General features: G+C 36.7%; 2 protein-coding genes across 10 annotated transcripts in view; one reads left to right on the top strand and one right to left on the bottom strand.

Annotated features, from left to right (window-relative positions):
* Positions 1–17975, top strand: part of TATDN1 (TatD DNase domain containing 1) — a 37175-nt gene extending 19200 nt beyond the window's left edge. For 8 of the 9 annotated variants that reach the window (XM_082433228.1, XM_082433234.1, XM_082433232.1 and 5 more), the window contains 6 exons: positions 5843–5928; positions 6018–6058; positions 7496–7572; positions 13219–13289; positions 14443–14569; positions 17789–17975. In XM_082433228.1, the coding sequence (XP_082289354.1) occupies positions 5843–5928; positions 6018–6058; positions 7496–7572; positions 13219–13289; positions 14443–14569; positions 17789–17891 (505 nt within the window). In that variant the 3' untranslated portion in view covers positions 17892–17975. The remainder of the gene's footprint in view (positions 1–5842; positions 5929–6017; positions 6059–7495; positions 7573–13218; positions 13290–14442; positions 14570–17788) is intronic. The other variant, XM_082433229.1, reaches the window with a different exon arrangement.
* Positions 17976–18576: 601 nt separating this feature from the next.
* The window catches only part of RNF139 (ring finger protein 139), a 12211-nt gene continuing 3673 nt past the window's right edge, over positions 18577–27114 (bottom strand). Inside the window, exon 2 of the mRNA XM_082433200.1 lies at positions 18577–20636. Within this exon, the coding sequence (XP_082289326.1) occupies positions 18826–20636 (1811 nt within the window). The 3' untranslated portion in view covers positions 18577–18825. The remainder of the gene's footprint in view (positions 20637–27114) is intronic.

Genomic DNA, 27114 nt, shown 5'->3' with positions numbered 1-27114 from the left:
AAATGTGCACTGAATTTTTAATAATAAGGAAAGTGTCTTTTTGATTTCTGTAGAGGATGATGGATAAAAAGCCTATAATTCAGCTTTTACTGTTGAGTCTATTGAAAGAATTTAGATTTTGGTCTGTGCTTATATATGCCAGTTGTCCATCTGAAAAAATTAACTAGTGTGTGATTGTCATTTTTGTTTTACTTTTTAAGTAAAAACGTATAGTCAAAAAAAAGACCTGTGAGAAGAGAAAAATAGAAAATAAATTAGTATAATGGATTAGGAGGCAAGACCAAAAAAAAAAAAAAAAAAAAAACCACTACTGTGCAATAGACAAAGTATCTGAAAAATAATGGTAAGTAAAGGCAGTAGACAACATAGTATTAAAAGACCTTTGGAATCAACGGATCTTTAGGTTTGAATCATAACTGCCTTTTGGTACCTATATATTCCTTTGTAAATCTCAATTTCCTCATCTTTAAAATGGGGATAATACCGCCTGCCTTTCTTAACATTTAGTATGTAAAGGCCATTGTGCCGTGCCCGGCACAGAGTCAGAGCTCCATAAATTGTGGCTGTTGTAGTATTCTTAGAAATACTGCCAACCTAAAGGAAGCTACTGGCTATAGTTTCTGTTTGGGATTTTTGAAAAGTGCTTTTTAAAGAGCAAAAAGAGAAGAAAAGCAAGAAGACAAGGAAAAGACCTGATTTAGTTATGGAAAGGTTAGCCTTTAGGCATGCCCTGTATTTTCAGTTTCTCTGCCTGGTGCTACTACACTCCTTTCCTTGTTGCAAGTTAGAGTTCTGTTCACTTGAGTGGGAGGCATTTGCTTTGGGCATTTTTCTTGGGGTTTTAGAATGTTAATACTGTGCAGGTCTTTTTTTTTTTTTTAATCAGACATCAGACAAAATTTCAAAATAATCATTTGTGGATTTAGGAAACCTCAGAGATGATGGCAAGGAGTGCCTCAGTCTCTCCTCTGGCTTAGAGGAGGGAGTAACACTGGGTTCAGGTGTACTGGTGGACCACTTTGGGTCTTCTGGATTTGCCTCAATCCAAGTTACAGGCATTCCTCTGAGATATTGGGGGTTCAGTTCCAGACCATCACAATAAAGCAAGTCACAGGAATGTTTTGGTTTCCCAGCGCATATAAAAGTTATGTTTACGCTATACTGTAGTCGGTTAAGTGTGTGATAGGATTATGTGTAAAAAAACAATGTACAGACTTTAATTAAAAAATACTTTATTGCTAAAAAAATGCTAACCATCATCTGAGACTTCAGCGAGTCAGTCTTTGTGCTGGTGGAGGGTCTTGCCTCAGTGTTGGTGGCTGCTGACTGATCAGGGTGGTGGTGCTGAAGGCTGGGCTGGCTGCGGCAGTTTCTTAAAATAAGACAGCAGTGAAGTTTGCTGCGTCGATTGACTCTTCCTATCACGAACTATTTCTCGGTAGCCCACGATGATGTTTGATAGCATTTTACCCACAGTAGAACTTCTTTCAGAATTGGAGTCAGTCCTCTCAAACCCTGCCACTGCTTCATCAGCTAAGTTTATGTCATGTCATTTCAACAGTCTTCACAGTATCTTCACCAGGAGTAGATTCCATCTCAAGAAACCACTTTCTCTGCTCATCCATAAAAAGAAACTTCTCATTCATTAAAGTTTTATCATGAGATTGCAGCAATTCAGTCCCATCTTCAAGCTCCACTTCTAATTCTAGTTCTCTTGCTGTTTCCATCACATCTGCAGTTACTTTCTCCACTCAAGTCTTAAACCCCTCAAAGTCATCTATGAGTGTTGAAATCAACTTCTTCCAAACTCCTGTTAATGTTGATATTTTGACCTTTTCCCACAAATCACGAATGTTCTTAATGGCATCTAGAATGGTGAATACTTTCCAGGTTTTCAGTTTACTTTGCCCAGATCCATCATCTGTGGCAGCTATAACCTTACAAAATGTTTTTCTTAAATAATAAGACGAGAAAGTAAAAATTACTCCGTGATCCACGGGCTGCAGAATGAATGTTGTGTTAGCAGGCATGACAACAACATGAATCTCATTGTACGTCCCCATCAGAGCTCTTGGATGAATGGGTGCATTGTCAATGAACAGTAATATTTTGAAAGGAATCTTTTTTTCTGAGCATTAAGTCTCAACAGTATGCTTAAAATATTCAGTAAACCATGTTGTAAACAGATGTTCTGTCATCCAGGCTTTTGTTATTCCATTTACAGAGCACAGGCAGAGTAGATTTAGCATAATTCTTAAGGGTTCTAGGATTTTCAGGTTGGTAGATGAGCATAGGCTTCAACTTAAAGTCACCAGTTGCATTAGCCCCTAACAAGGGAGTCAGCCTGTCCTTTGAAGCCAGGCATTGACTTCTCCTCTCTAGCTATGAAAGTCCTAGATGGTATCTTTTTTCAACTTAAGGCTGTTTCATCTACGTTGAAAATCTATCGTTTGGTGCAGCGACCTTCATTCATTATCTTCGCTGGATCTTCTGGATACCTTGCTGCAGCTTCTGCGTCAGCACTTGCCGCTTCGCCTTGCACGTTTATGTTCTGGAGGCGGCTTCTTAAACCTCATGAACCAACCTCTGCTGGCTTCAAACTTATCTTCTGCAGCTTCCTCACCTCTCTCAGCCTTCACAGAATCGAAGTTAATTAGGGCCTTGCTCTGGATCAGGCTTTGGCTTAAGGGAATGTTATGGCTGGTTTGATCTCATATCTAAACTACTAAAACTTTCTCCATGTCAGCAGTAAGGCTGTTTAGCTTTCTTATCATTTGTGTGTTCACGGGAGTAGCACTTTGAATTTTGTTTAGGAACTTTAACTTTGCATTCACAACTTGGCTGACTGGCTCAAGAGGCCTAGCTTTTGGCCTGTCTTGGCTTTAAACATGCCTTCCTCACTAAGCTTAAACATTTCTAGCTTTTGATTTACAGTGTGAGACATGAAACGCTTCCTTTAACTTGAACACTTAGAGGCCATTCCTTGTAGTGCTATTAGTTGGCTTAATTTCAATGCTGTTGTGTCTCAGGGAATAGAGAGGCCCAAGGAGAGGAAGAGAGACCAGGGAACACGCTGGTAGGTCAGAACACACAGAATATTTGTTAAGTTCGCTGTCTGGTATGGGCAAGGTTTGTGGCTCTCCAAAACAATTGCTATGGTAACATCAAGGACCACTGATCACAGATACAGTAATGAAAATACAATAATACAATACAAATGCAATAATGAAAAAGTTTGAAATATTGCAAGAATTGCCAAAACGTGACACAGAGACACAAAGTGAGCAAATGCTGTTGGAAAAGTGGTGCCGACAGACTTGCTTCATGTAGAGTTGCCACAGATCTTCAATTTGTAAAAACAAACAAACAAGAAAACAGTATCCAAGAAGCTCAGTAAAACAAGGTATGCCTGTAATAACAGCTGGTACTCTGAAGTTGAACTTTTCAAGCCCTTGTCCTTAGCTATTGTTGACCCTAAAATGTAAGAAGCAGTAATATTTACAATCAGAAGCAAATCACAGCTTTGCTAAAATGAGCAAATCTAACTCAAAGAATGATTCTCATTTATGAATTTTTAAAAATCTTAAAAGAAGCAGAGAAGTCTCTTAATAGGTGCCACTCGTGGTGCAGTGGTTAAGAATCCACCTGCCAATGCAGGGGACACGGGTTCAAGCCCTGGTCCAGGAAATTCCCACATGCCTCGGAGCAACTAAGCCCGTGCGCCACAACTACTGAGCCTGCGCCCAGAGCCTGCACGCCACAACTGCTGAGCCCGAGTGCCACAACTACTGAAGCCCGCGCGCCTAGAGCCCGTGTTCTGCCTCAAGAGAAGCCACTGCAATGAGAAGCCCGCGCACCGCAATAAAGAGTAGCCCCCGCTCACTGCAACTAGAGAAAGCCCATGTGCAGCAACGAAGACCCAATGCAGCCATAAATAGATAAATAGATAAATAATAATAAGTAAATCAATAAATATATTTTTTTAAAAACCTGAGTTAAAAAAAAAATAGGTGCCACTTCCTGCCCTTTAGCTTCTGTTGTTATTCCTAGTTACCATAGTGGGTTGTTTTTTCTTTAAAGACCCTAGTCATTTGATGTTAAGTACCAATTATCCTCAATTTGTATTATTGGAAATGACTTTTTACCACATGGTTTTCTTATGATACCTAGCTGGCTTGAGCACGTCGACCTTTCTTTTCTCAAATTATATAAAATTCTGTAAGCACGTTGCTTGGGCATCTGTTATTTTCATAAATTGTACTTTTGCCTACTCTGCGATAGGAAGGCTTATTTCCAAGCTGATCATTAGATTCTGTAAATCTGTGGCTTGGTTGTATGGCTGTGTGTAGCCAGAAGCCAAATACAGAGTAAAGTTTACATAATGACTGGAGAACACTTAATTGCTGACATTTGAATTACTTTAGAGGTTCTGGAAATAGTGACCAGTAGTAATTATTAAAATATTTTTTTCCAAGTGTTCGTTTATATTTCCTACACTGTGAAGTTTCAGCACCATGCTAACTAAAAATATTTTTGCTTATTCTAGTCCAGCAGAATCTGAAAAAAAAAAAAAACATTGGATAATAAAGACATAGACCACCAATTTTAGGATGACTATTTCTTTGAGGAGTACATTTCTATTTCTAATTTTAAAATGTAGCATTTTCAAGAGTTTTACAAAGGGGGTACTCTTAGGAAAATAGTTGTCTGGCACTTCAAGGAGACAAGATACAGGAAAACATAGCAAAAGAGATTTAAGTTATACACGGAGAAATTGTTCCCCCAAATTAGGGGCCTAGAAGAGGTAAAACCCCTTAAGAAAATAATACGACACCTATTGTCTGTAACTCCTGGTTTAGCTTAAACTACATGGCCATTAATGAGAACGAGGGGGAACGCTGCTGAAATGAAAAGACACACACAACTCCCACCCTGTCATGTCCTCTGGATATTGTCCTTAAATGGTGGGACCAGGAAGAGGCTTCTTGAAAGCCTCTTGTGTGTTGTGATCTTGGACAAGGTCTTACACCCCTCTGACACCAGCTCTTGTCCTATCTGTCCTAGGGTTATTTTGAGGATTAGATGAGACAATGGTATAAGGCACTTAAAAACCTTTTTATAAAGTATTCTAAAATGTTCAGGACTGCCATTTTATCATGTAGTTTTCATTTTTCTGAAAAAGAGTATTTCAGTTTTTTTGCTCATTTGTTTCATAAATTCTTTGTGTTTAGTTTTTAAGGGGATCCTTTTTGCTCAGTGGCAATAACTCCTTGTATAACAGCACGTAGAAAACACTGAGTGTAAAGCCTGGCTTCTCACTGGAGTGAGTTGATTCCCGCTGGCGGTGCTCAGCCAGCTCTCGGGACAAGGGGCTGATGGCCATGTGTTTTCGGCCACCAACACATGCTTCGGGGAAGGGATCCCACGGGTGATAGGAGGGTGTCCACTTCATTTGTTGGGATTTAGTCAGAAAGCAAGTTAAAAGTAATTATTTGGGGGAACAGTCTCCATCACTGGAAACTTAAACCTTACAGCTCTTTACTTCTAGCCATCAGTAGTAAAGTGCTACCTAATTTACCTGGCAGTTACAATGGAAAAACTAACAAACATTTCTGAAAATAATTTTGTAATCCCAGAAAATGAAGTAACCCTTTCAGAAAGTTTTTATAAAAGCTTTCGGCTAGGCCTGATGTGTTTTAAATGCCTAAATTCACTATTTCTGTTCTATCATTTCTAGAGAATAAAAGCCCTTTAACTTAAAAAAAAAAAAATCATGTGACAATTATTTTTCTCATGCTAAAATAAAATTTTTAATGAGGAAAATTTTTTTCCCATTTTGCAGATATTTTGAAAAACAGTTTGAACTGTCAGAACAAACAAAATTACCAATGTTTCTTCATTGTCGAAACTCACATGCTGAATTTTTGGGTGAGTTAAAGCTAAAATCTCATTTAAAATTTAAGAATTTGCAGAAATCAAGCTATTTGCTACAAGTTGTTTCTGTTTTAAATTCACAGACATAATGAGAAGGAATAGAGATCTGTGTGTAGGTGGAGTGGTAAGTATAGAAACTGCTTTTAATAAATGATGTTGGCCTCTATAAAGTGATTCAGATGCCAGCAATAAAGTTACTAAGGTTCTGCTCTCTCTTATTTGAAGGGCATATAAATTTACTGTTGAATCTATAGATCAGATATGGTACAAACATAAACCACACTATTTTAGTTACATTTACTTTGTTCAGAGTACAAGAATGAGTACAGAATTCTGTTCACAAGAAAACCCCGTGAATTTAGTCCTGCACATTGTAATAGTCTGCATGATCTTCTTTTTCTCTGCTTCTTCCATCAGCCATTCTTTAATGTTCTTCAATTTAAATTTTGAGCAAAATATAAACGAAATTTAATAATATTTTAAAATATTTTAGCACTCTTTTCAGGTTTGCCTTCTTAATTTCTTGTCAACTGTATTTATTTACTATTACCACTCTGATTAGAGACACATTCTCATTTCTGTAGTTTGCTTCTGCTCGAAACACTTCTCTATGGTCATTTCAGTCATTAGTCTTGAGAAAGTTCCATAAATATTATCTGTCTATCACTTAGCTTGGGTATCCATAGCAGTGATTTTTAATTTTTTTTTTTTTTGGATCATGGACTCCTTTGAAAATCTGCCTCAGAAAAATGCTCATATGTACAATTTTCACATGTAATTTTAGGAGAGACTCACTGGTCTCTAGCAAAAAGCTGTTATCCACATGTAAGTGGACTTTCTCAGTTCAGGCCTGTGTTGTTAAAGGGTCAGCTGTAGTTTAAAAAAATTAACAGCAACAACAAATCCAACCTAAATGTTTGACTTTTATCAAAAAAAAATTGCCAAATAAATTAATAACTAATTTTCTAAAATGGTTTATGAGGGTCATATTTAAAATTATCTTACATTGTTGGAGGCTATGTTTTCTTTCTAGTCAGCTGGAAGTGCTGAGGGGAAGAACAAACCCTTTTGAGCAGCTGTGTAACAGTTATTTTTGAGAAACATGTTACCCACAGTATATTCAGACTCTCTGTATGCTATATTAACGTGACTTCACTTGTTAGGTGTGTTTAAAGGAGTCTTGTCACTTATTGTTTTGATTACATAAATACATAGTCTTGTAACATTTTACCTTTTCCTCATGCTTTTGCCTAGAATGTGGCCCTCTCCTCCAGTCCCTTCCTGGAGGTACAGCAGTAGTGCTGGTGCAGAGACCTCAGCACAGCCACAGACAGAAATTCTAGGCAGCCATCTCCTTCTTGCCTCGTCACATTGGAGATGATGACAGGTTATAACTGTGAAATTTGATTTGAAAATAAAAATTGTAGGGGCCACATTTGAAACCCCATGTTCAAAAAACCCCTACTGCGTTTATATTTTTGCTTAGAAAGTCCTATTAATGTTATTTAGAATTTTAAAGAAAAGTAATTATTATAATAAAATTATGCCTTCATGTCCTTAGGTGCATTCATTTGACGGTACCAAGGAAGCAGCAGCTGCTTTGATGGACTTGGGTCTCTACATAGGATTTAATGGTTGGTAGGTCCTTGAGTTGTTTTTTGGTTTTCGTTTTTTTAACTTTTTTATTAAGCAGATTCCTTAAGTTGTTTTATAGGGAATTACTGATAAAGATTTAAATTTGTTTTTATTAAAATTTGTGTGTTTTGCATTGACCTTGGTCTGTGACTTTTAGTGATAAATGTAGGAAATTAAACAGTATGTTACTATTACAAATTAAAGCTTGAAAGCTATAAACTGCTATCCTGTGTTCCAGTAATGGAAAACAATTTTCTGTTGAGGTTAGCAGGTAGCTTTCTCTAGCAATGCAGTTTATTCTCGGATCAGTTTATCCCTTTAAAAGTATGTGTTCATGGCATTGCATATACATATACACAAGTGATGTCTACCTATGGGGGAAAGGTCATACTATGACATAATCGTCTTCTATATCTCTGTAGGCCAAGAAACTGAGGCTCAGAGAAGTTAAGAAACAGGTGTAAAGTCACTCAAAGTGTGAGAACCTGTATCCTCTTCCTCACTTGGTGACCTTCCTGCTGTTATACACACTAAACCTCATGCACCCAGTACAGTCTGCTAGCACAGCTGGGTCCCTGGGCTCATTTTCTTCCAAATAATTTGGTGAGCTTCTACCAGTGTCTTTCCTCAGGTTATCAGTGTAGCTCATGAAATAAATTGCAAAATAAATTGCAAAAAATAAGACTTCCTTTCCCTCTTCAGTGTTTCATTTCCTTAAAATCACTACTTTTCCAAGTACCTTTTTTTTTTTTTTTTTTTACTAAACTCCACTTTGGAAAATAGAATCACGAAATTAATTATTTGCTATAGAGTTCAGACTTATTTAAATGTCCTAGATGCTTCTTTCATATTTTAAATAAATTGATGATTTAATTAATTTATATATTAATATGGAAATAATGCATGCATAAAGAAGTAGTACTAAAAGACTTATAAACACAGTCTCCCAGCATGCCATCTACCCCAAGTTAATTTTTCCAGAGCCAACCACTTTACTCTTTATCGCCTTGTATCTAAATATTACATATATGTTATTAACTCTTAATTCATTCCCTTTGTCTATTTCCATTAAGGTGTTTGAGCACTTTAGTTCTTATATCCAATACTGCCCCCCCACCTCCATTATTTCCTCTATAACCCTCTCAATGTAGTTATTTGAGAATTTTTGGTTATATGCATATTACGTGTTTTCATTATTATGTCTGTGTAAAATATTGTTGACTGCTGAACCATGTGATGTACCACTTTTTTATTTTCCTGGAGTAACTTTCCTCATATTTTTATTTACTTGTCTTTCTTCAAAACTTGAAGCCTTCTTCACACTTTCCAACAACTCTGTAAAATGCTTTTTTCTATTTTTCCACATGAGGAAACCTGTGTGGATAATCAGATAATTCTTTAGTTCCTGACCCTTCCATCTTTCTGCTACAGTTTGGACTAGTGTCTTTTCTGTGATAGAACTCCTATTTTAAATCTCATGTATTCTATTTTGTTTTGATGGAACACTTGTTTGCAAATGAATTAATTCTGCTCTTCCTCTTGAAAGTTTGCCTGGACAGTCAATGAAAGGGGAAAAAAAAAATACTTTGACTTGATATTTTTTCTAGGCATAAAATTCTAGATTAGAGATCATTTTCACTGAGGATTTACAATATTCCAGTTCTAGGTTCCAGTCTCTATTCTGTTTCCCAATACATTACCTGTGACATACTTTTTTCCCTGTGGAATATTTTAGTTATTTATCTCTGGTATTATCAAAATGTGCAAAGGTGTTTTGATGGGTTTTTGTCATTCTCCACTGGCTCCTTCCAGCTAGAGGCTCATCTTTGTTAGTCCTGAGAAGTTTTCTCAAAAATTTTTTTTTTTTTCTATTCTTTCTTTGGACCTCCCAGGCTGATACTCTGATCTCATTTTTAAAAATTATTTTTTGATTGATTGATTTTTGGCTGCGTTGGGTCTTTGTTGCAGTGCGTGGGCTTTCTCTAGTTGCGGCGAGCGGGGCTGCTCTTCGTTGCGGTGCGTGGGTTTCTTATTGCTGTGGCTTCTCTTGTTGCGGAGCGCAGGCTCTAGGCGCGCAGGCTTCAGTAGTTGCACCACGTGGGCTTAGTAGTTGTGGCTCATGGGCTCTAGAGCGCAGGCTCAGTAGCTGTGGCGCACGGGCTTAGTTGCTGCATGGCATGTGGGATCTTCCTGGACCAGGGCTCTAACACGTGTCCCCTGCACTGGCAGGCGGATTCTTAACCACTGCGCCACCAGGGAAGTCCCTGAGCTCATTTTTTTATTCTACAATTTCTATCTAATTTTTTTCCTCCTCTCAAACAAGTGCTTTATTTTTCAACTTTTTTTTTTTTTTTTTTGGCTGTACCACACGGCTTGCGGGATTTTAGTTCCCCGACCAGGGATCAAACCTGTGCTCCCTGCAGTGGAAGCCTGGAGTCCTAACCACTGGACTGCCAGGGAATTCCCTTTTTCAACTTTTTAAGGAAACTTACTTAAGCTTTTGTTTTCAGTCTCTGAAAGCTCTCGGTTTTTTTCCTACCATATTCTTGTTTGGTAGATGCAGCATCTTCCCATCTCTCTAAAGATATAAGTTATATATATATATATATATGCCATTTAATGCTTTTATTTCCTCTGAGTTCCTTTTCCTCTTTGTTTTGGTCTCTATCATGATAGAGGCTTTCTTCAAATGTCAGGCAGTTCTTTGCTGTATATTTTAAGAGTGAAGGGGGAAAAGCTGTTGGAAGCTCTGTGGGGAGATAGCCCATCAACTGCAGGCCCACAGATGGCCAGCTGACTTTCTCACCGGGGAATCCTTAATGTCAGCTTGTCAAGATCTTGCTCTGGGTTTGTTCAGTTTCTCCAGAGAGGGCTCCTCTGATCCCTGCTGGGAGAATGGGATGAGAATTCATACACATACCTCTGTTCTGGAGCAGGATGGTGCTGGAGAGAGGGTGTCTCCGTTCAGTAAGCAGTCCGTCTCCTTTCTATCCCTGCCTCACCCTGCGCTCCTCTGTGTTGCTTGTCTTCCAGTGCAGAGATTGTACACACATCTCTCTCTCTGTCTCTGCCTTTCTCGCTCGGGCCAGGGTACAGGGCAGTTGTCATCTCTGCACCAATTTATTGGAAAGTAATCTGAGAATCCCATCTTCTCTTTACCCTGACTTTTCAAACGATCCCCATTTCAGTCCCCTGCCCTACCCCAGCCTTTCTAGGTACCTAGTTCTTCCCGTTCTTAGAACTTCCTTGGGAGAATTGGTTTGCTTATCTTCAGTATCTCTCTCTACAGGCACATAGCACTTAAGTCACTTAGCACGTAAACACAGATCATTTACCATTTCTCTATCTACTTTCTGCCTTATATTTTGTGATGAGGAGTTAGAAATGTCTCCGAGTTTCATCAAAATAATGCTGTTTCTTCTTATTTTGGGATGATTTTCAAGAGAAGGGGGTAGAGACCTTTATTTCACCAACTTGAACTGTATGTATGTCTTAGAGGTTTCTAAATGATCTTGAGTTTATAAAGACTTGGCTTTAAGCTAATTACCTGAGATTTTTTTTCTCTTACATTAACTCAGAAAAGTATGCAAATACGCCAAAACTTTGGTGATGTTTTAAATTTAGTATCCATATCAAATATATCAGCATATTTTAGAAAATATATTGACCAAGTATTAAGCTGGCTGAAAATAAGAATTTTGTTTTTTCTAGAGAACACTAACAAAAGGCTGGTACTTACGGCAAACTGGACACACATTTCCCGCCTACCCCTCCTAAAATCCTGCTAAAATAAAATTATATTCAAAAAGGAAAAGTAAAGAAAACAAGGCCAAAGTTTTGCTAATGGAGAAATGTTTTGTAGATTTCTGGAAGACAGATGAAATTGGAAGAGAAAACTTAGACTGTACCACTAAAGGGCCTCAGAGGAGATGGGAGCAGGTGTAGCAGACAGAATCCCAGAAAGGCTTCGGGCTTAGAATTGCGACCAAAACAGGGTGATTGAAGGCCTATACAGAAAAAGATACCAATCCCCATATCCACTCCCACGCACAGAGTTCAGAAGCAGCAAGCATTTATACTCAGGGGGAAAAGTAATTTTTTCTCAAGAAAACTGAACAAACTGGATTATTGAGGACTAAGACTTGGAATGCTTATGTCGATCCCAGAGGAAAGCATTCAGTGGATGGAACAGGATCAGCCAGGAGTTGATAATTGATGGGGCTAGGTAATAAATACATGGAGATGGGAGGTTCTGTGTTATTCTAGTTATGTGTATATTTGAAACTCTCCATGATGAAAAGTTATATCAAGTCCTGAAATTAAAAATGCAACATAAGGACAGTATTAGTTCGTCATCACATATATAGCAAACCATCCCAAAACTCATTGACATATTACAGTAAACTTTTTTTTTTTTTTTTAAACCCTCATGGGTCTTTGGGTCAGCTGGGGTTTAATTGATAGAGGTGAGCTCTGCCACAGGCTCCATGTTGGGTTCAGATCTTCGCCATGTGTTTTCATTCTGGGTGCCTAGGCTGAAGAGGTAACAGTTACTTAGTGCATGCTAATCTCAGAAGATCATGAGAGTGCCATTGCAAATCACAAAAGTGCATTCCAAGCCTCTTGGCCATATCATCCCATTGGTCAAAGCAAGTCTTGAGGCCATGGCCAGATTCAGGTTCCTTCTTCCTACTAAGAAATCATGGCAAGGGTGCAGATATATAATTCTGTCAAATGAGAGAGAATTGGAACCAATAATCCAGTCTATCTCAGGGTGTGAAAATGAAAATTAATTCCCCAGAAAAAAAGGTATGAAAGAAACAGGGCCTCGGAGACCAATTCAGGAGTCCTAAAATTGACTAATAAAAGTCCCAGAGAGAAGAAAGAAAATGAAAGAGGAAAAGTCCTGTTTTTCCATAATGTTTTCCCAGTTAGGGGTGGGGAAGAGTCTAAATTGGAAGATTCCAACTGCCTAAATGGATGAAAAAGTTTTATGCCTGGACACATTATCAAGTTTCAGAATATCAAGAGTAACGGAAGATCTTAAACGTTTCCAGATTTGGGGGTGGGTTGCAGTGGGGTCTAAACAGGAATAATAAAACTGACATCTCCTAACCAGCTTTCTAGTTTCATACCATGTTAAATACTCATAGTTCTAACAGTGAGTGTGATTTTCATCCTTTGTGAAGATTCTATTTCTGATTAGTGAAACATGAACCTTGAGTATCTGATTCCTTCATACCAGTGAATCCTGGGTATTTGGCCCATAAAGAAATTGGCCATACCTTCAAATGCAGCCTTATGAGCTCGAAATTATGCAAATTACCCAGAGACGCAAATAAATTCTTTTCAAAGAATTGTTTAACATAGACTGTTACAGAAAGTTATTGGACGATCAACTGATAGGCACAAAAAATTGCACCCCCTAAAGGCAGGATCTGGTTGGAATAGATCTTAATCTGGATTCTGTAAGGATGGGAATGTGCAAATACTTTCTAAAGTATACTTCCATTGTAGCCAACCAAAGTTTTGTTTCAGGATTTTGGGTTAGTTCTGTAATCTGTTTTAGACAAGTTTATAATATGAAAAAGTTGCTGTTCATTAAATGCACCTTTTTATTTTATATATGAATAACTTTTTTTTTTCAAGCTCACTGAAAACTGAGGCTAATTTGGAAGTTCTGAAGTCAATACCTAGTGAAAAATTAATGATTGAGACTGGTAAGTTTGCTTTTAGAACTTAATTTTCATATTAAACCATACCCAAAAAGAGCTAGAGAAAAGTAAACAAGTATTATTTTATTAGCATGCTCAACCTCAACAATTATACTTTTCAGGAAGTCTTTGGGAGTTGTAATGGAAAAATATTTATGCAAGCGATTTTTTCAATTTTAGAAGTCTGACTAAGCCTAAGCACTTAAAAATGGAATGTCAGACTATGTGGTAACTAAGGAGGTTGTTTTATTAAACAAGGAGTCTTAGCTAAGCATTTCACCTCAGGGTTGCAAAAACTATTCAGAATTTTTTTTAAACAATGTCTTCTTTGTAATGGCTTAATTGTACAATACTTTTTAAGTAAAGTGCAAACATTTAAATCAAATTGGATTTAAGAATTTTAGAAATTAATCTGCTGCCTCTCAAAATAAGACAAAGTTAGAAACTAAAAATTTTCTCTCTACCCTGAACTCAAGGCTCTTCTTATACACATGGACTTTTTTAGTAAAGTCAAGACTGAGCCATTCTGAAGAAATCAGGTGTATTTCCCTGGGGAGTCATGAAAACTAAATTATCTTATTAAAAATACAATGGTTGTAAAATGTATAAGCTATTATAATTCTTTATTAGAGATTTAGGTAAATAAATAATCCCAGTATTCAAAGCCACTGTTTTTGGGACTTCCCTGGCTGTCCAGTGGTTAAGCTTCCACTGCAGGGGGGACGGGGTTCGATCCCTGGTCATCAGGGAACTAGGATCCCGCATGCCACGTGGCATGGCCAAAAAAACAAACAACAAAAAACAAAAAAATCAAAGCCACTGTTTTACATTCAGTAGGGGCAAATAGAAGTTTAACTTAAATGTTTTCATGTTACAGTTGTATTTCTTTTAGCTTTAGATTTTTTAAAGCATACCATACACCAACAATACTGTTAGTGGGAAAAGAAGAAATAAAAGTTTAAGAATTTGTACAGTTCAAGATTTTATCTTGTACTTTTCTTAAAGCTGTTTTCTGTTGCCTTTTACCATTTTTTAAGCTGAATCGTGGCGTATATTTTACAGGTTATATAATAGTTTGATAATATTCATTAAAAAAAAACAATAATTTACAGAGGTAAAAATCTCTTTGAGAGACTTCTCTTTCTTTGCTTAACTCTAGATGCACCTTGGTGTGGAGTCAAAAGTACACATGCTGGATCAAAATATATAAAAACTTCATTTCCCACGAAAAAGAAGTGGGAAAATGGGCACTGTTTGAAAGACAGAAATGAACCCTGCCATATAATGTAAGTATTTTGTTTTCATGGTCTTCAGAACATTAAAGTCAACCACCAAATGCCATTTACAAAATGAACTCAAGGGACAGAATTAAAGTTGGGTGAAATCCAAGTGAAGTTATCAAAGACCATTTTAATGCAGTGATTTGGAGGAATTCGTACCGAATTGCTATGTATCAGCTCCTTTTTTCATATCCTCTCAACCCAGAGTGGTTTTATTACAGAGTAAGAACTTCATGTGATTTTGGTCATTTGTCATTTTGTAGGGAGGGAAAAAGATCTTAAAGCTATCCATACATAGAATCACCTTACCTCGCTTAAGTTCTGTTATCTTGCAGGTTTCCTGCTGATGTATAAAAGCACAGTCTTAGCAGGAGACCTTTTTTTAATGGTATCTGTATTTTAAGTGATTTGACAGCTTGAATAAACCTAAGAAATAACACAGTTCTTTAAGCCTCTGAACAAAAGGACAAATTATAGAAATGATTTCCTTTTTCCAACCGAGAAAAAGGGCAGAACTTTATAGAATTTTATTTCCTAGGGAAAAAACAACTAATTCAGAATCAGTTTTTTAATAATACAGAGAACATGTGAAAAGAACGGGGTTATTACCCATCTAACTGCCAAGGAGCTGTACAGCATATTGTAATTTATAGGAAAAGTTTATTTTAATGGGCCTGTCATCCAGTTTCTTTTGTTGCACAAGCAGTAATTTAAATCTGACTGTGTCAATCTAGTATGGTTTACCAGTTCAGGCAACTGGATATATTTATCACACATTCATAAAAATTAATATTGGATTGTTGTAATAATTCCTTTAAGATGCTCCATCTTTTTTTAGTAGTTTTAACAGGTAAGAGTATATTAGATAAGCCAGATCTAAAATTCAACGAGCAGAAAAATAAAGAATTATTCTATAAAGATACACTGGAAAGATTATTAACATGCTGATGTTGGCAAAGACTTTAAAACTGAATGTTTTAAAATCTGTAAGGTGAGGAATATATTTAAACTCTGATTAGTAAAGAAACACTTGTAATTTTTATGAAATGTAGGTACTTGCAAGTTCAGTCCAGAGACATTTCAGTAATTCTTTGGAGATTTAAAAGGACACTAGAGACAAGAAACTGGCAGTTGTCCAGCAGCCAGCTTAGAGGAAGTAGTTGCCAACAGTGTATCTAAATTGGTTTTCCACACTGCCTTAAGCTTAAGTAAAAGTATAGCTGTTGACTTTAGCTACATATTTGCAAGACAAAATTTTAAGGTGTTTCTAAATGCAGACTATTAAGAACCAAGAAGGCTTTTGAGTATCTACTGCAATCATGAATACCAGTTCTGAGTAGGCAGAGCTTGGGAAAATCAACATTTGCAAACTGAAAAATTTTAAACCACATTTCAGAAATACACATGCCCCTAGTCTAATGCTAAATACTAATTAGCAAGTTAATTCCTACTTACAAAGTCATTTTTATAAACTCCATCTGTTAAGAGTTTTATGTTCTAATTATTTGTATAGAGATCTCTGCCCCCCTGCCCCCATTAGATTATAAATTCCTTGAAATACATTTTGGAGCTCTTACCAAATATCAGGAAAGGTACAAGTTACTGAGATTACACAGAAGAATCAAGACCGTTCCCGCCCTCATCCCACCAGATGAGTAGGTACATTGTGCCAGGAACTTTGGTTACGGCGTTAACCAAGTCTGACAAGGATCCTTCTGGAGCAAACAAGCAGATAAAAAGTATAATCCAAGATAGCAGTGCTGTTATAGAGGTATGAACATATGACTGGGACCACAGGACAGAGCAGCTGCCTGCCCAGAGGGGAAATGGAGTGCTTAACTAAGGTGACGTTTCATCTGTTTACTAAGTTGGACCAGGAGTTAGGCCAGACCAAGACAAACACCTTCAGCGAAGGCAGACTGAGGAAGCGCTTGCAACAATGACTGCAGTGTGGCATGAAGTAGGATGCTGGGTGAGTGACAGGGAAGGTACTGTGAGGCCAGAGAGTGAGGGCTTTTGTGTGCCACCCTTAGGAATTTATATTTTATCAGGACCCAAAGGATTTTAAGCAGGAAAGCTATTAACTGGTATCAGTGTGGAGAAAGGACCAGAAGGGAGATTGGTGGCAGGAATCATACTGATTTCCCAGTATTATGTATTAATTTCCAATTCCAAGTAGTTAATAGAAGAAAAATCTAGTTTGCTAAGAAAATGGAATCTTTAGTGTCACTTTCAGTGTTAACAGATTTGCTTTTAGCCTATTTTGACTGTCAGATAAAAACTGTGTAGTCAGTTCATTTAATGTAAACAAGGCTTTTGTTACTCCTATAGAATTTAGAAGTTCCAGTTCATCTCTAATCTCTGTCCCTGATTCCTTTAGGTGTTCATATTTTAAAAACCCATAAAGGGAACAAAAAGCTTAAGACAAAGAATATTTCAGTGTTTAATTCTGACTTTGAACTTTCTAATTCATGTATAAGAAATATCGTCTACATACAATATTGCTAGAAAACAGCTACTGATAATTATCATTATTCTAGGGAAAGAAACAGAAAGATTCACACCTTTCTGTTGCAGGGAAAGACATATAGGAAGTTCTCTCTCCCCATCCCCCCTAATGACCATACATTGTTCTAAGTAACTCGGTCTAACTTCCTTTGTTGTCACTGTGCTGGTGGTGATGCATCAATTTCTTGCTGTCCTTTACGACCAGTTCTCTAAGCAGTGGCTTTCAAACTTTAACTGCTATCCCCACAACACCACACTGTGACTCAGTACACTTGCATGTATAAATAAAACCCAAACAAAAATGAAACAGTACTTCCCTTACTAAATGCAGTGAGCTTTTCCTTTTAATTTTTTAAAAGTGCATCATGACCCACTAATGTGTAATTAACCCACAGTTTAAAGGGACTCTTCATTTCCACTGGGTTAATTCCGTAATTGTGGTACACATAATATGGGCTGGTTTTATAATTTACTTGAACCTGGTTCCTGGCTCTAGTTATATGCAAGACTGTCTCAGAAATTTGTCTTTAACTGCTCTGTTTTAAATATCCTAGCAGTTAAACTTCCTGTTAACGTTGCCGAAAACTTTAACGCCTGTTAGGCTTTTTATGTTAAAGATGCTAAAACAGTATCTTTTCCTTTATGTGAAAAAAGATAATACCTTTAAAACAGAGTATGTACTTAGAAATGTAACCATCCATTTTTGTTCTGTTTTAGTCAAATACTGGAAATAATGTCAGCAGTAAGAGATGAAGAGCCACTGGAACTAGCCAATACGCTATATAACAACACTATTAAAATATTTTTTCCTGACATGTAATTGGTATGTGTCTCCCATTTTTCCATCATGTATATAAAATTTCATGGTAAAACTTAAAAGTTTCAATAAAGGAATTCTCTGGAAGTTGTCTAAAGAGGTATTATATCAATCACTGTATGCCACCCATGAAGTCAGATGAGAATTTTTTAAAGTCACTTAATGTCTTAGTTTAAAATAGTGAAAACCCCTAAGTATTTCATGTTGTAATCTCTTCAGAAGTTCAAAAGGACAATTTTATGTCAACTCTGCAAACAGACTGGCTAACAAATAGTGATTTTTACATCAAAATTAAAACAATTAGCACATCCTGGTTTATACCAAAGGTTAGTTGATATATAAATAAGCCTATTTCTCAACTCACACACTCTCTGAATTGTGACTTTCAAACCCAGCTCAACCACAATGCTACTCTCAAATTTCAAAAAAGTATCTCAGTCACTTCTGGCAGCCTATTTTTTCCCTTAGTTTTAAAAATACTCTACATTTAGCATTTATCCTCTGGTACAAATTATTTGATTTCTTTGATTTCACATGGTTTCCCCTGATCTGCATTTTTATTCTCTCCCACCCATTTTAAAGAAAAACTAGGGTCCAGAGTTAGACACATTATATACTTTCATTGAGGAATCTTTGGCACAGTAGACGCACCATATTATTACATCTATTAAAAAGTTATTTGTTCAAATTTGTCATAAAAATGTGAAAATTTTATTCTATGTACAATAATGTACACAAATTTAAATAGGTCACCAAAGAGACCAGAAGTAATTGAAGAGGTATATTTACAGTAGCACATCACAGTAAACGGAAAACCATTCACAGATTCAACATTGATACTGTTTTTGTGCTTGGTTACACACTGAAGTGAAGCGTATTACTCCATGTTGGATGAACTGAATTTTAAACAAATACCTCAATGATTAGTAAATGCTATTTAATCAGTATCATCATTAATCAGTTCCTCAGCTGCTGGGCCTGTGTGCTGAATCACTCCGTTTCTTTCTCTCTCAGCGTCATCGTCACAGTCTGAACTGTCGTCATTCAATTCCCTGTCAGATTCAGCAGCAGCTTCTCTTACAGCTTCCTCTGGATTTTCATTGGGTGCAATAAATCCATTGTTGTTAGATAGATTTGAATTATCCTTGATATCATCTTCAATGTACACTTTTTGATGGCACATTGGACAAGTATCTTGAATGTACAGCCATTTCCGAAGGCAAAGTGCATGGAAATAATGATTACATGGTGTAATACGAGCAGATGTTGTAAACTCATGATAGCAGATTGCACATACATCATCTATTTCTTGTAGGCGGCTCCCTTTTATTTCAGGAAGTGAATTAATTTTTTTTACAGCAGTTCTACGATTCATGAATGTCTTCCAGCCATTTTTTGCTTGTAAGTAGATGTTAAAATAGGCATGTAAGCACATCATACAAGCCCGAATTTTACTTCCTGACTCAAACATCATAGTATAAGCCCCATTTCCAAACATTACCACTCCAAATATAAATTCAATAATATTGCCTGTTGAACGAACATAGTAGACATAATCATCAAGCTTTTCCCAGAGGACATTATAGTAGCCATCAATCATGAATAACGTATAAACAGTGAGAGAAACAATTACTTTTAAGCAGAGTTCCACGCAAAAGGCTGTAACTGCAAACAACCATGTATTTAGTGCATAGTGATGCCAAAGAACATAACTGAGTATAACAGGAAGAATAAACAGGCAAGCAGAGACAAAGAGCACAGGAAAATGTCTACGGAAAGATGACACATGAGAGGCACTGAGAGACATTAATACAGGGTCTGTCATTCCGTGGATGAAATGCAGGACTGCTGTTAATAAAAGGCACATGTTTCTACTTAAGCGAATAAGTCTCTCTTCTGGTCTTAGCCCACTTAAACCAGTCTGAAGAGCCAAAATAAAAAATAAAACAGGTGCTACAAAGCCAAGCCGCCTGTCATCTTCTTCAGTTGATCCAATAAAGGCCAATATTCCAAGACCCAAATAATGGGCTATTGAGGAAATTACAGCACTCATGCCCAGTACAGTGAGTGTAGAATCACACCCACTAATTATAAGATTACAAATGAGGTCCCAGAAATCATCCCAAGAAATGAAGGAATCAGTTTCATTTGCCATCCTTAAAATGTACATTAATACTGCAGCCTGAGCTGTAATTCTTGTTAGCCAAAAGACTCTCAGTACATCTGGGAAACGAATCCTCTTCCATGTGTCCTCCATTAATAACTGTAATCCATAAATTCGATACATGTGCCTCACTAAAAGATAAACGTATCTTGTGGAATAATAAAACCACTTAAGTTTCACTGCCAAGACAAGCACTGTATTTAATGTGAGAATCAAGGAAGAAGTAAAAACTAAAGTCTCTCGGATGTGTAATGGTAGCTCTGTGATTAAGCCTATTACAGGAACCAAGAGATCCAAAATAATTAACTGTGAATAGACGGAATGAATTTGGAGTAGTGTAATGTATCCAATTCCAAATGTTAGCTGTAGAACGATGAGTGCCATCCACAGCGAGGGCCCTTTTCGAGGAAGCAGCTCAATTCCAAAAGCTGATGTGTTGTAGGCACCATAGAAGTCAATGTGCAAAGCAGCATAATAATTTACCAACACTGAGGTTGCAGCTAATAGAAAGGCTGAGCTGTACATGTAAAACTTGAAAAGTGATCGCTGTGACAAGGTCAGAACAATACTGGATACAAATATACCTAAAAAAAAGAAAGAAAGGACATTCGAATGAAACATTTTTAAAGAATGTTTTTTCCACTAACAGTTATGATATTCTTCCTTTAGTAAGGAAGTATGAATATTTTCAAACTGATGAACGTTAAGCCTCAAGACAATTTAGGCTTAAAGGCCAATGAATGTTTTTTGTAAAGTCAAAGTTCAACAGGACAGATCAAACATATTATCCTTAAAAATCCTACCCCTTATTTTCTAATTTCCAAAGTAATTCAAGTAGTATTATATGTCCAGACACCAAATTACTAAATTATCTTCAAGATGAGTTTGTCATGGTATACACAGTTTAAAAAGTTTTAAACTTGAAAGAACATATTCATAATTATTAAAAATATTTAAGATAATTCCATTACAAAAACATTAAGGATTAAAAATAACCCAAGTGGAAAACTTTTGTTCCTATTAAATCTGAGATTTCTTTTTCTTAAACGTGTTCTTTAGGACATCAAGTTTAAGTTTCACACTTACCCCTAATTCCTCCTTTTACTCAAACTGAACTCCTGCTGGCTCTTATTTTTCCTGCTCCTTAAATTTGAGTATTCTCCCTCAGGTCCAAATTCACTTTTTTTCTGTACATACTTTCCCCTACAGATACCAGACATTTCCCCCAAGTTTCCTTTTTCCTGTATATTTGAATCTTTTTCTTCAAATAGTCAACCCTTTTTACTGTTCTTCAAATTACAAAAGTAACATTCAGAAAACCAAAACGTGTTTTAATAAATCTTCCCCCTCCCCTGCTCTGTAAGCAACCAATGTATAGTCTGTTGTGCATCCAGCACCATCTTTCTTGGTGCTCTGACAAATTTTTAAGTGAGATTACGATAAATATTACTATCCAAGGTTTCAACTATGGGAACCACCTCCAAATATTCCCCTATTTCCACTTCTACATTACAACTGCAACACTCAAAATTTCTAAACCCTACTCAACCTACTCTCGCCTCAAACAGCTCTTCCTTGCGATTTCCAGTTTCAGTTAGAGGTACCATTGTTATTCTCCTAACAGTACCTCTAGCCCTTCATCCTCAAACTCTGACAATCAGTGACAAATTTTACCAATACCTATACCTCCCTTTTCTCAGTGACACCCACATATTTACTCTGTCTCTGAAAACTCTCTCATCCAAATCCATCTACAAGCCATCACCAAATTGCCTTTCTTCATGTCTCTGCTCAAAATACTGCAGCAGCTCTGAAATTACTATCAATTAAAATCTACACTCCTTGTCCTAACATTCAAGGACCCAATTTGCTTTAAAGTACTATTCCTCCCAACACACACACCAATGCTCCAGGTTTCTTTCCCAAACATACCCCTTCTTCTCTGCCATAATTATAGCTGTATTTACATTTTTCTCTTTGCCTGGCAGAACGGCCCCATCAACTTCCCAAATCCCTGACTGTTCAAATCCTACCCATCCTACAGACCCACTTTTTCTGATACTGACTGTTCCTTCAGCATATCTACAGAACTTGGCGAAACTCCTAATACTCATACACCACCTGATACTGAAGTTTGTAGTTATCTGAGTAGGTACCCACCCTATTATAGGGTCCTTGATAGCAAGCAAGGATCCTACCTTTTACATCTACAGATCCTGAAATATTTTGTAGAAAATAAAATAATTGGGGAAATGTTTCTGTTGAATTCTGTGTTCTATTTTTAAAGGCAACCATCAAATACAGCCCACTTGGAAATTGAAACCTATGAAAAGGTAAGACAAAGAAAGCTGAGAAATCAGACCTTGGAGTACAGAAAAAGTGACAAACTCCAAATTAAACATCCATCTATCCACCTGATTTCAGCATGCAACCAAGACCAACACTGCATAATACAATAGAGCCATTCCACAATCTACTGCAGTTAAAAGCAAGGGCCAAGTTCCTCCAAATGATGACTTTGCCCACAAACTTAAAATTTTATCCTGTACCTATTTGTCAGGTCATTTGTGAAAAGGACAACAAAAGAAAACAACCACCTGGAAGATACATCAACCTCTGCGCAAGAACCACCCAATTCGCTGAACAAGTGGGCCACTAATAATCCTCCCAAAGAGCCCTTTCAACAGAAAATGGGCTTTTTTTTTGAGCAGGTTTAGAAACCCTTCCTGTGGAAGGTAACAGGAAATGAAATTTACTCAGCCACCATATGCCATATGTAATCTTACTTTCTCTACACAGAAAAACAAAAGTATTTTTTCCTGAAACAAAACTTAATCTCCTAAAATGCGTCAAAACAAAACCAAGATAACTTCAGTTCTATTATATGTTACTTTTTAAAAGGGAGAAAGTCAAGCAGGGACTGTAAATTATTTTTAACTTGCGATTCACAAAGTGGTACATTAATCTTTACCTGTGAATATTCATGAACTTTGCTGTAACTTATAACCAGATCTTTTTATTCTAATAGCTTTTTTTCCCCCTGAAGCTTATTTTTACACAGATTAAGGAATTATTTGGGTTTTGGAAATACTTCTGGACAAAAGAGAGTGTGATAGACAAATAATGGAGTGAGACTACAACCTCAAAGTTTGGATGTCTCCTAGCAAGTAACAATCTGATACTACTCTTTTTTTTTTTTTTTTTAAAGTAAACACCCCTAAAGTTGATTTGTCTCCATTTAATCTTTTCTTAAAAATTAATTTATTTATTTGTTTTTATTTTTGGCTGCGTTGGGTCTTCGTTGCTGCGCGCGGGCTTTCTCTAGTTGCGGTAAGCGGGGGCTACTCTTCGTTGCGGTGCGCGGGCTTCTCATTGCAGTGGCTTCTCTTGTTGCGGAGCACGGGCTCTAGACGTGCAGGCTTTAGTAGTTGTGGCATGCGGGCTCAGTAGTTGTGGCTCACGGGCTCTAGAGTGCAGGGCTCAGTAGTTATGGCGCATGGGCTTAGTTGCTCCCTGGCATGTGGGATCTTCCCGGACCAGGGCTCGAACCCGTGTTCCCTGCATTGGCAGGCAGATTCTTAACCACTGCGCCACCAGGGAAGCCCCTGATACTACTCTTTCTTGATTAAAATTACTCCCCAAGATTTAATAATGACCAAACATTTCAAGAATAGTATAAAATTATTTTAATTCCTACCCAAAGTTTATATGTACACGAGGTTCTTAAATTTTTCCTTTATACTCATGTTCCTGTGTATGGAATGTAGAATCTGCTCTCATTTCATAGGAAAAAAAGTCAACTTTTCAAGTCTCTCAAGTAATATTCCCTCTCACGGCCTTCGGGAAGTGTTGTCAATAACATCAAAGTTTCGTTGCATTTTCACAACTTCAGACATGCAACTCTTGATATTTAACCTGTAGGCCTAAGAAAATTAAGCCCCAGGACAGTTTCCTCATTAGGACTTAAGAGTGACCTGCAATAAGTAATCAAGGCTATATATAAATGCTACTTTATAAAGAAAAATCACCTTGGGACAGTGGCGCATAGAATTAACTGGAATCACAACTCAGGGACCCAATTCTCCAGCGATTAGAGAGCTTCACTAAAGTGCTCAAGGTAGGAAAAGCGGCAGGTATCAAAATCAATTCAGAGCTTTGACGATATACATGAACTCAATTCATGAAAGAGTTCAGGGCCTTTTCAATTTGGATTACCAAAAATGAGCAAACAAAACAAGCTGAAAACAAAAAACAAACCACCATGCATGTTACACAGCAAAGTGTTTAATTCTTTTATGTGTAAAGTCCATTCACACCCTTAACCTTTCTGGAAGTTGGGGACTAAAAATTAGAAGGAAATAAGACATAACTCCCCAGGTACCTTAAATACCTTTAATATAAAATCTAAAGCAAGCTGTGGAAAAACATTTCAATGCCTGACAGAATAAAGACGGAACAGTACAAAAATAAATGTTTTAACTACATTACTCCCAAGGGAACCCTATGCAATGAAATACAGAACAAAGTAAATAAAACATCTTGGGATGTCAGTCTGTAGGTGTACTTGACAAACTATAGCATAAAGAAAATTTTTCTATCAAACTCTTTAGGTTAAAAAAAGGGTATTCTAAAAAAAAAAAAAAAAAAAAGGGTATTCTAAGTTTTTTATTAGTAAGATAAATTTTGCTTTTTTGCTTTTTAAATTTTTAACAACTATGTGTTTATTAAAAAGAAACATATGAACATGATTTTTTTTAAAAGTTCAACTCTATAGGTATTAAAAGTTAACCGAGTTTTGCATAAATAAACACACATTCATGGATAAATACTTGTTTTTGCTTTTTACCCAAAGGAGATCTCATTATAATAGTGGAGTTTTTTAACCTTTTCTAAAAATTACATTTCTGATTCCTCATCAAAGAGGGCACCTTTCGATTTACTGACCATTCATGTTTCTTCCTCTGTGAATTGCCAGTTTATCTTTTGCTCATTTATTTACGGAGTTGTTTTTCCTTATTGAATTGTCATTTAAAAAATACTCTGGAAAAAAAAAAAAAGAAAAAAAAAATACTCTGACTACAGATTCTTTGTAGTTATCTGTAATGCAAATATCTTCTCCAGATGTGTGGCCGCTCTTTTCACTTTCTGATGCCGGCTTTTGATTAACAGAGGTTTTTAATTTTAATATCATTGAACTTATCAATCCTTATTTAATACATTTGCTTTCACATATTTCTAAAGAACTTTTCCCTTACTCTAACGCTAAAAAAAAAATTCTATATTTTCTTCTAAAACTTTTAAAGTTCTGCTTTTCACATTTAGATATTAATCCACTTAGAACTATTTATATATATATATATTTTATAAATGTATTTATTTATTTATTTAGGCTGTGTTGGGTCTTTGTTGCTGCGCGCGGGCTTTCTCTAGTTGCGGTGAGCAGGGGCTACTCTTCATTGCGGTCCACAGGCTTCTCATTGCGGTGGCTTCTCTTGTTGCAAAGCACGGGCTCTAGGTGCGGGGGCTTCAGTAGGTGTGTCACAGGCTCTAGAGCGCAGGCTCAGTAGCTGTGGCGTACGGGCTCAGTTGCTCCGCGGCATGTGGGATCTTCCCGGACCAGGGCTCAAACCCGTGTCCCCTGCACTGGCAGGCGGATTCTTAACCACTGCGCCACCAGGGAAGTCCGAACTATTTATACTGATATGAGGTAGGGATCCAGTATAATTTTTTCCACATGAATAACTAAATAACCACTAATTGAATAGTTTGTATTTACCTCAATGTATTGTATACTTCCAATTCTACCTCTGAAACACATCAAGTTTCTCTACATACATGGGTGGTCTGTTTCTGGGCTTTCTATTCTGTGCTATTTGCTGGTCTATTTGTCCACCTCAGTAGTTCTCAACCAGGATCAGTTTGCACACCCTCCCTTCCCCTCCAGTCGTCTGGCCACAATCCCCACGCCCCCACCAAAGAACTATCCCATCCAAAATGTCAACGGTATCTCTGCTGAGAACCCCTAGGCTATCCCAATGCAGTCATAATTACTACTGCTTCACTTTGCTTTTACACTTCACAGGTTTTCTGAGTTCTTTCTACAGCACCAAAAATAACTCTCTCATGTTTTTCAACAATTTCATTGCATGGCTGAAACTGATAATATTGTACAATGAACAGATTCTCTTTAAATAGACATTTAGATTAACAATTTGTTTTTGTTTTGTTATTACCAACAATGCTTCAATGAATATCCTTGCCAACAGTTTCTGCACAACTATATCTTCAGGCCAAGTTCTTAGAACTGGAATTGTGAGTCAAAAGGTATACGATGAATTTTAGTTGATAGCACCAAATGGCTTTACATAGAAATAACACCTTACAAAAACTGTTTAACTTCATCTATCTCCCCATACCAAACTAGTTTTTATTCAAACTTTGAATTCTTCACCAATCTCATAAGTGAAATTTTGTTTTAACTGCATTTGTTAAATTATAAATGAGGCTGAGTAATTTTTGCTTTGCTTACTGACCATGTGCATTTCATTTACTGTGAAATGCTTATCCTGGGCCCATTTTTCTCTGGGAGTATAAGTTTTTCTTATTGACAGAGTAAAACTTTTATTAGTACTTCAACTAAATATGACGCAAATATTTTCCCCTTAATGCGTCATTTTTAAGAATCTTTGTAAAAAAAGAATTTTTTCATAAAGAAGTTTTTCATTTTTATGTACTCAAATTTATCAAATTCTCCCTTGTAACTTCTGGATTTTCTTTTATGTTTAGAAAGGACTTTCCACTTCAATGAATTGTCATTATATGAGTAATACTATTAAAACAAACTCCTATGCTTGCGTTTTCTGCCTTGGATTTAGACTTGTTAATTCAGCATTACGCTGCACTGGGCTGCATTTCATTCAGCATTGAACACCTCCTAAGAATAGCTTAATAGTCTTAAATATGATCTTATTTGGATCTCCAAATGAGATGCTTTATATTCTGACTTGCTGAAATTCTCTTATTAGTTTGATACCAAATAAAAGTATAGTAGTAATACTTTTT

This window comes from Balaenoptera physalus (assembly GCF_965194825.1).
Source record: "Balaenoptera physalus genome assembly, chromosome: 17".
NCBI classification, from domain to species: domain Eukaryota; kingdom Metazoa; phylum Chordata; class Mammalia; order Artiodactyla; family Balaenopteridae; genus Balaenoptera; species Balaenoptera physalus.
This window is presented reverse-complemented; position numbering and strand designations above follow the sequence as displayed.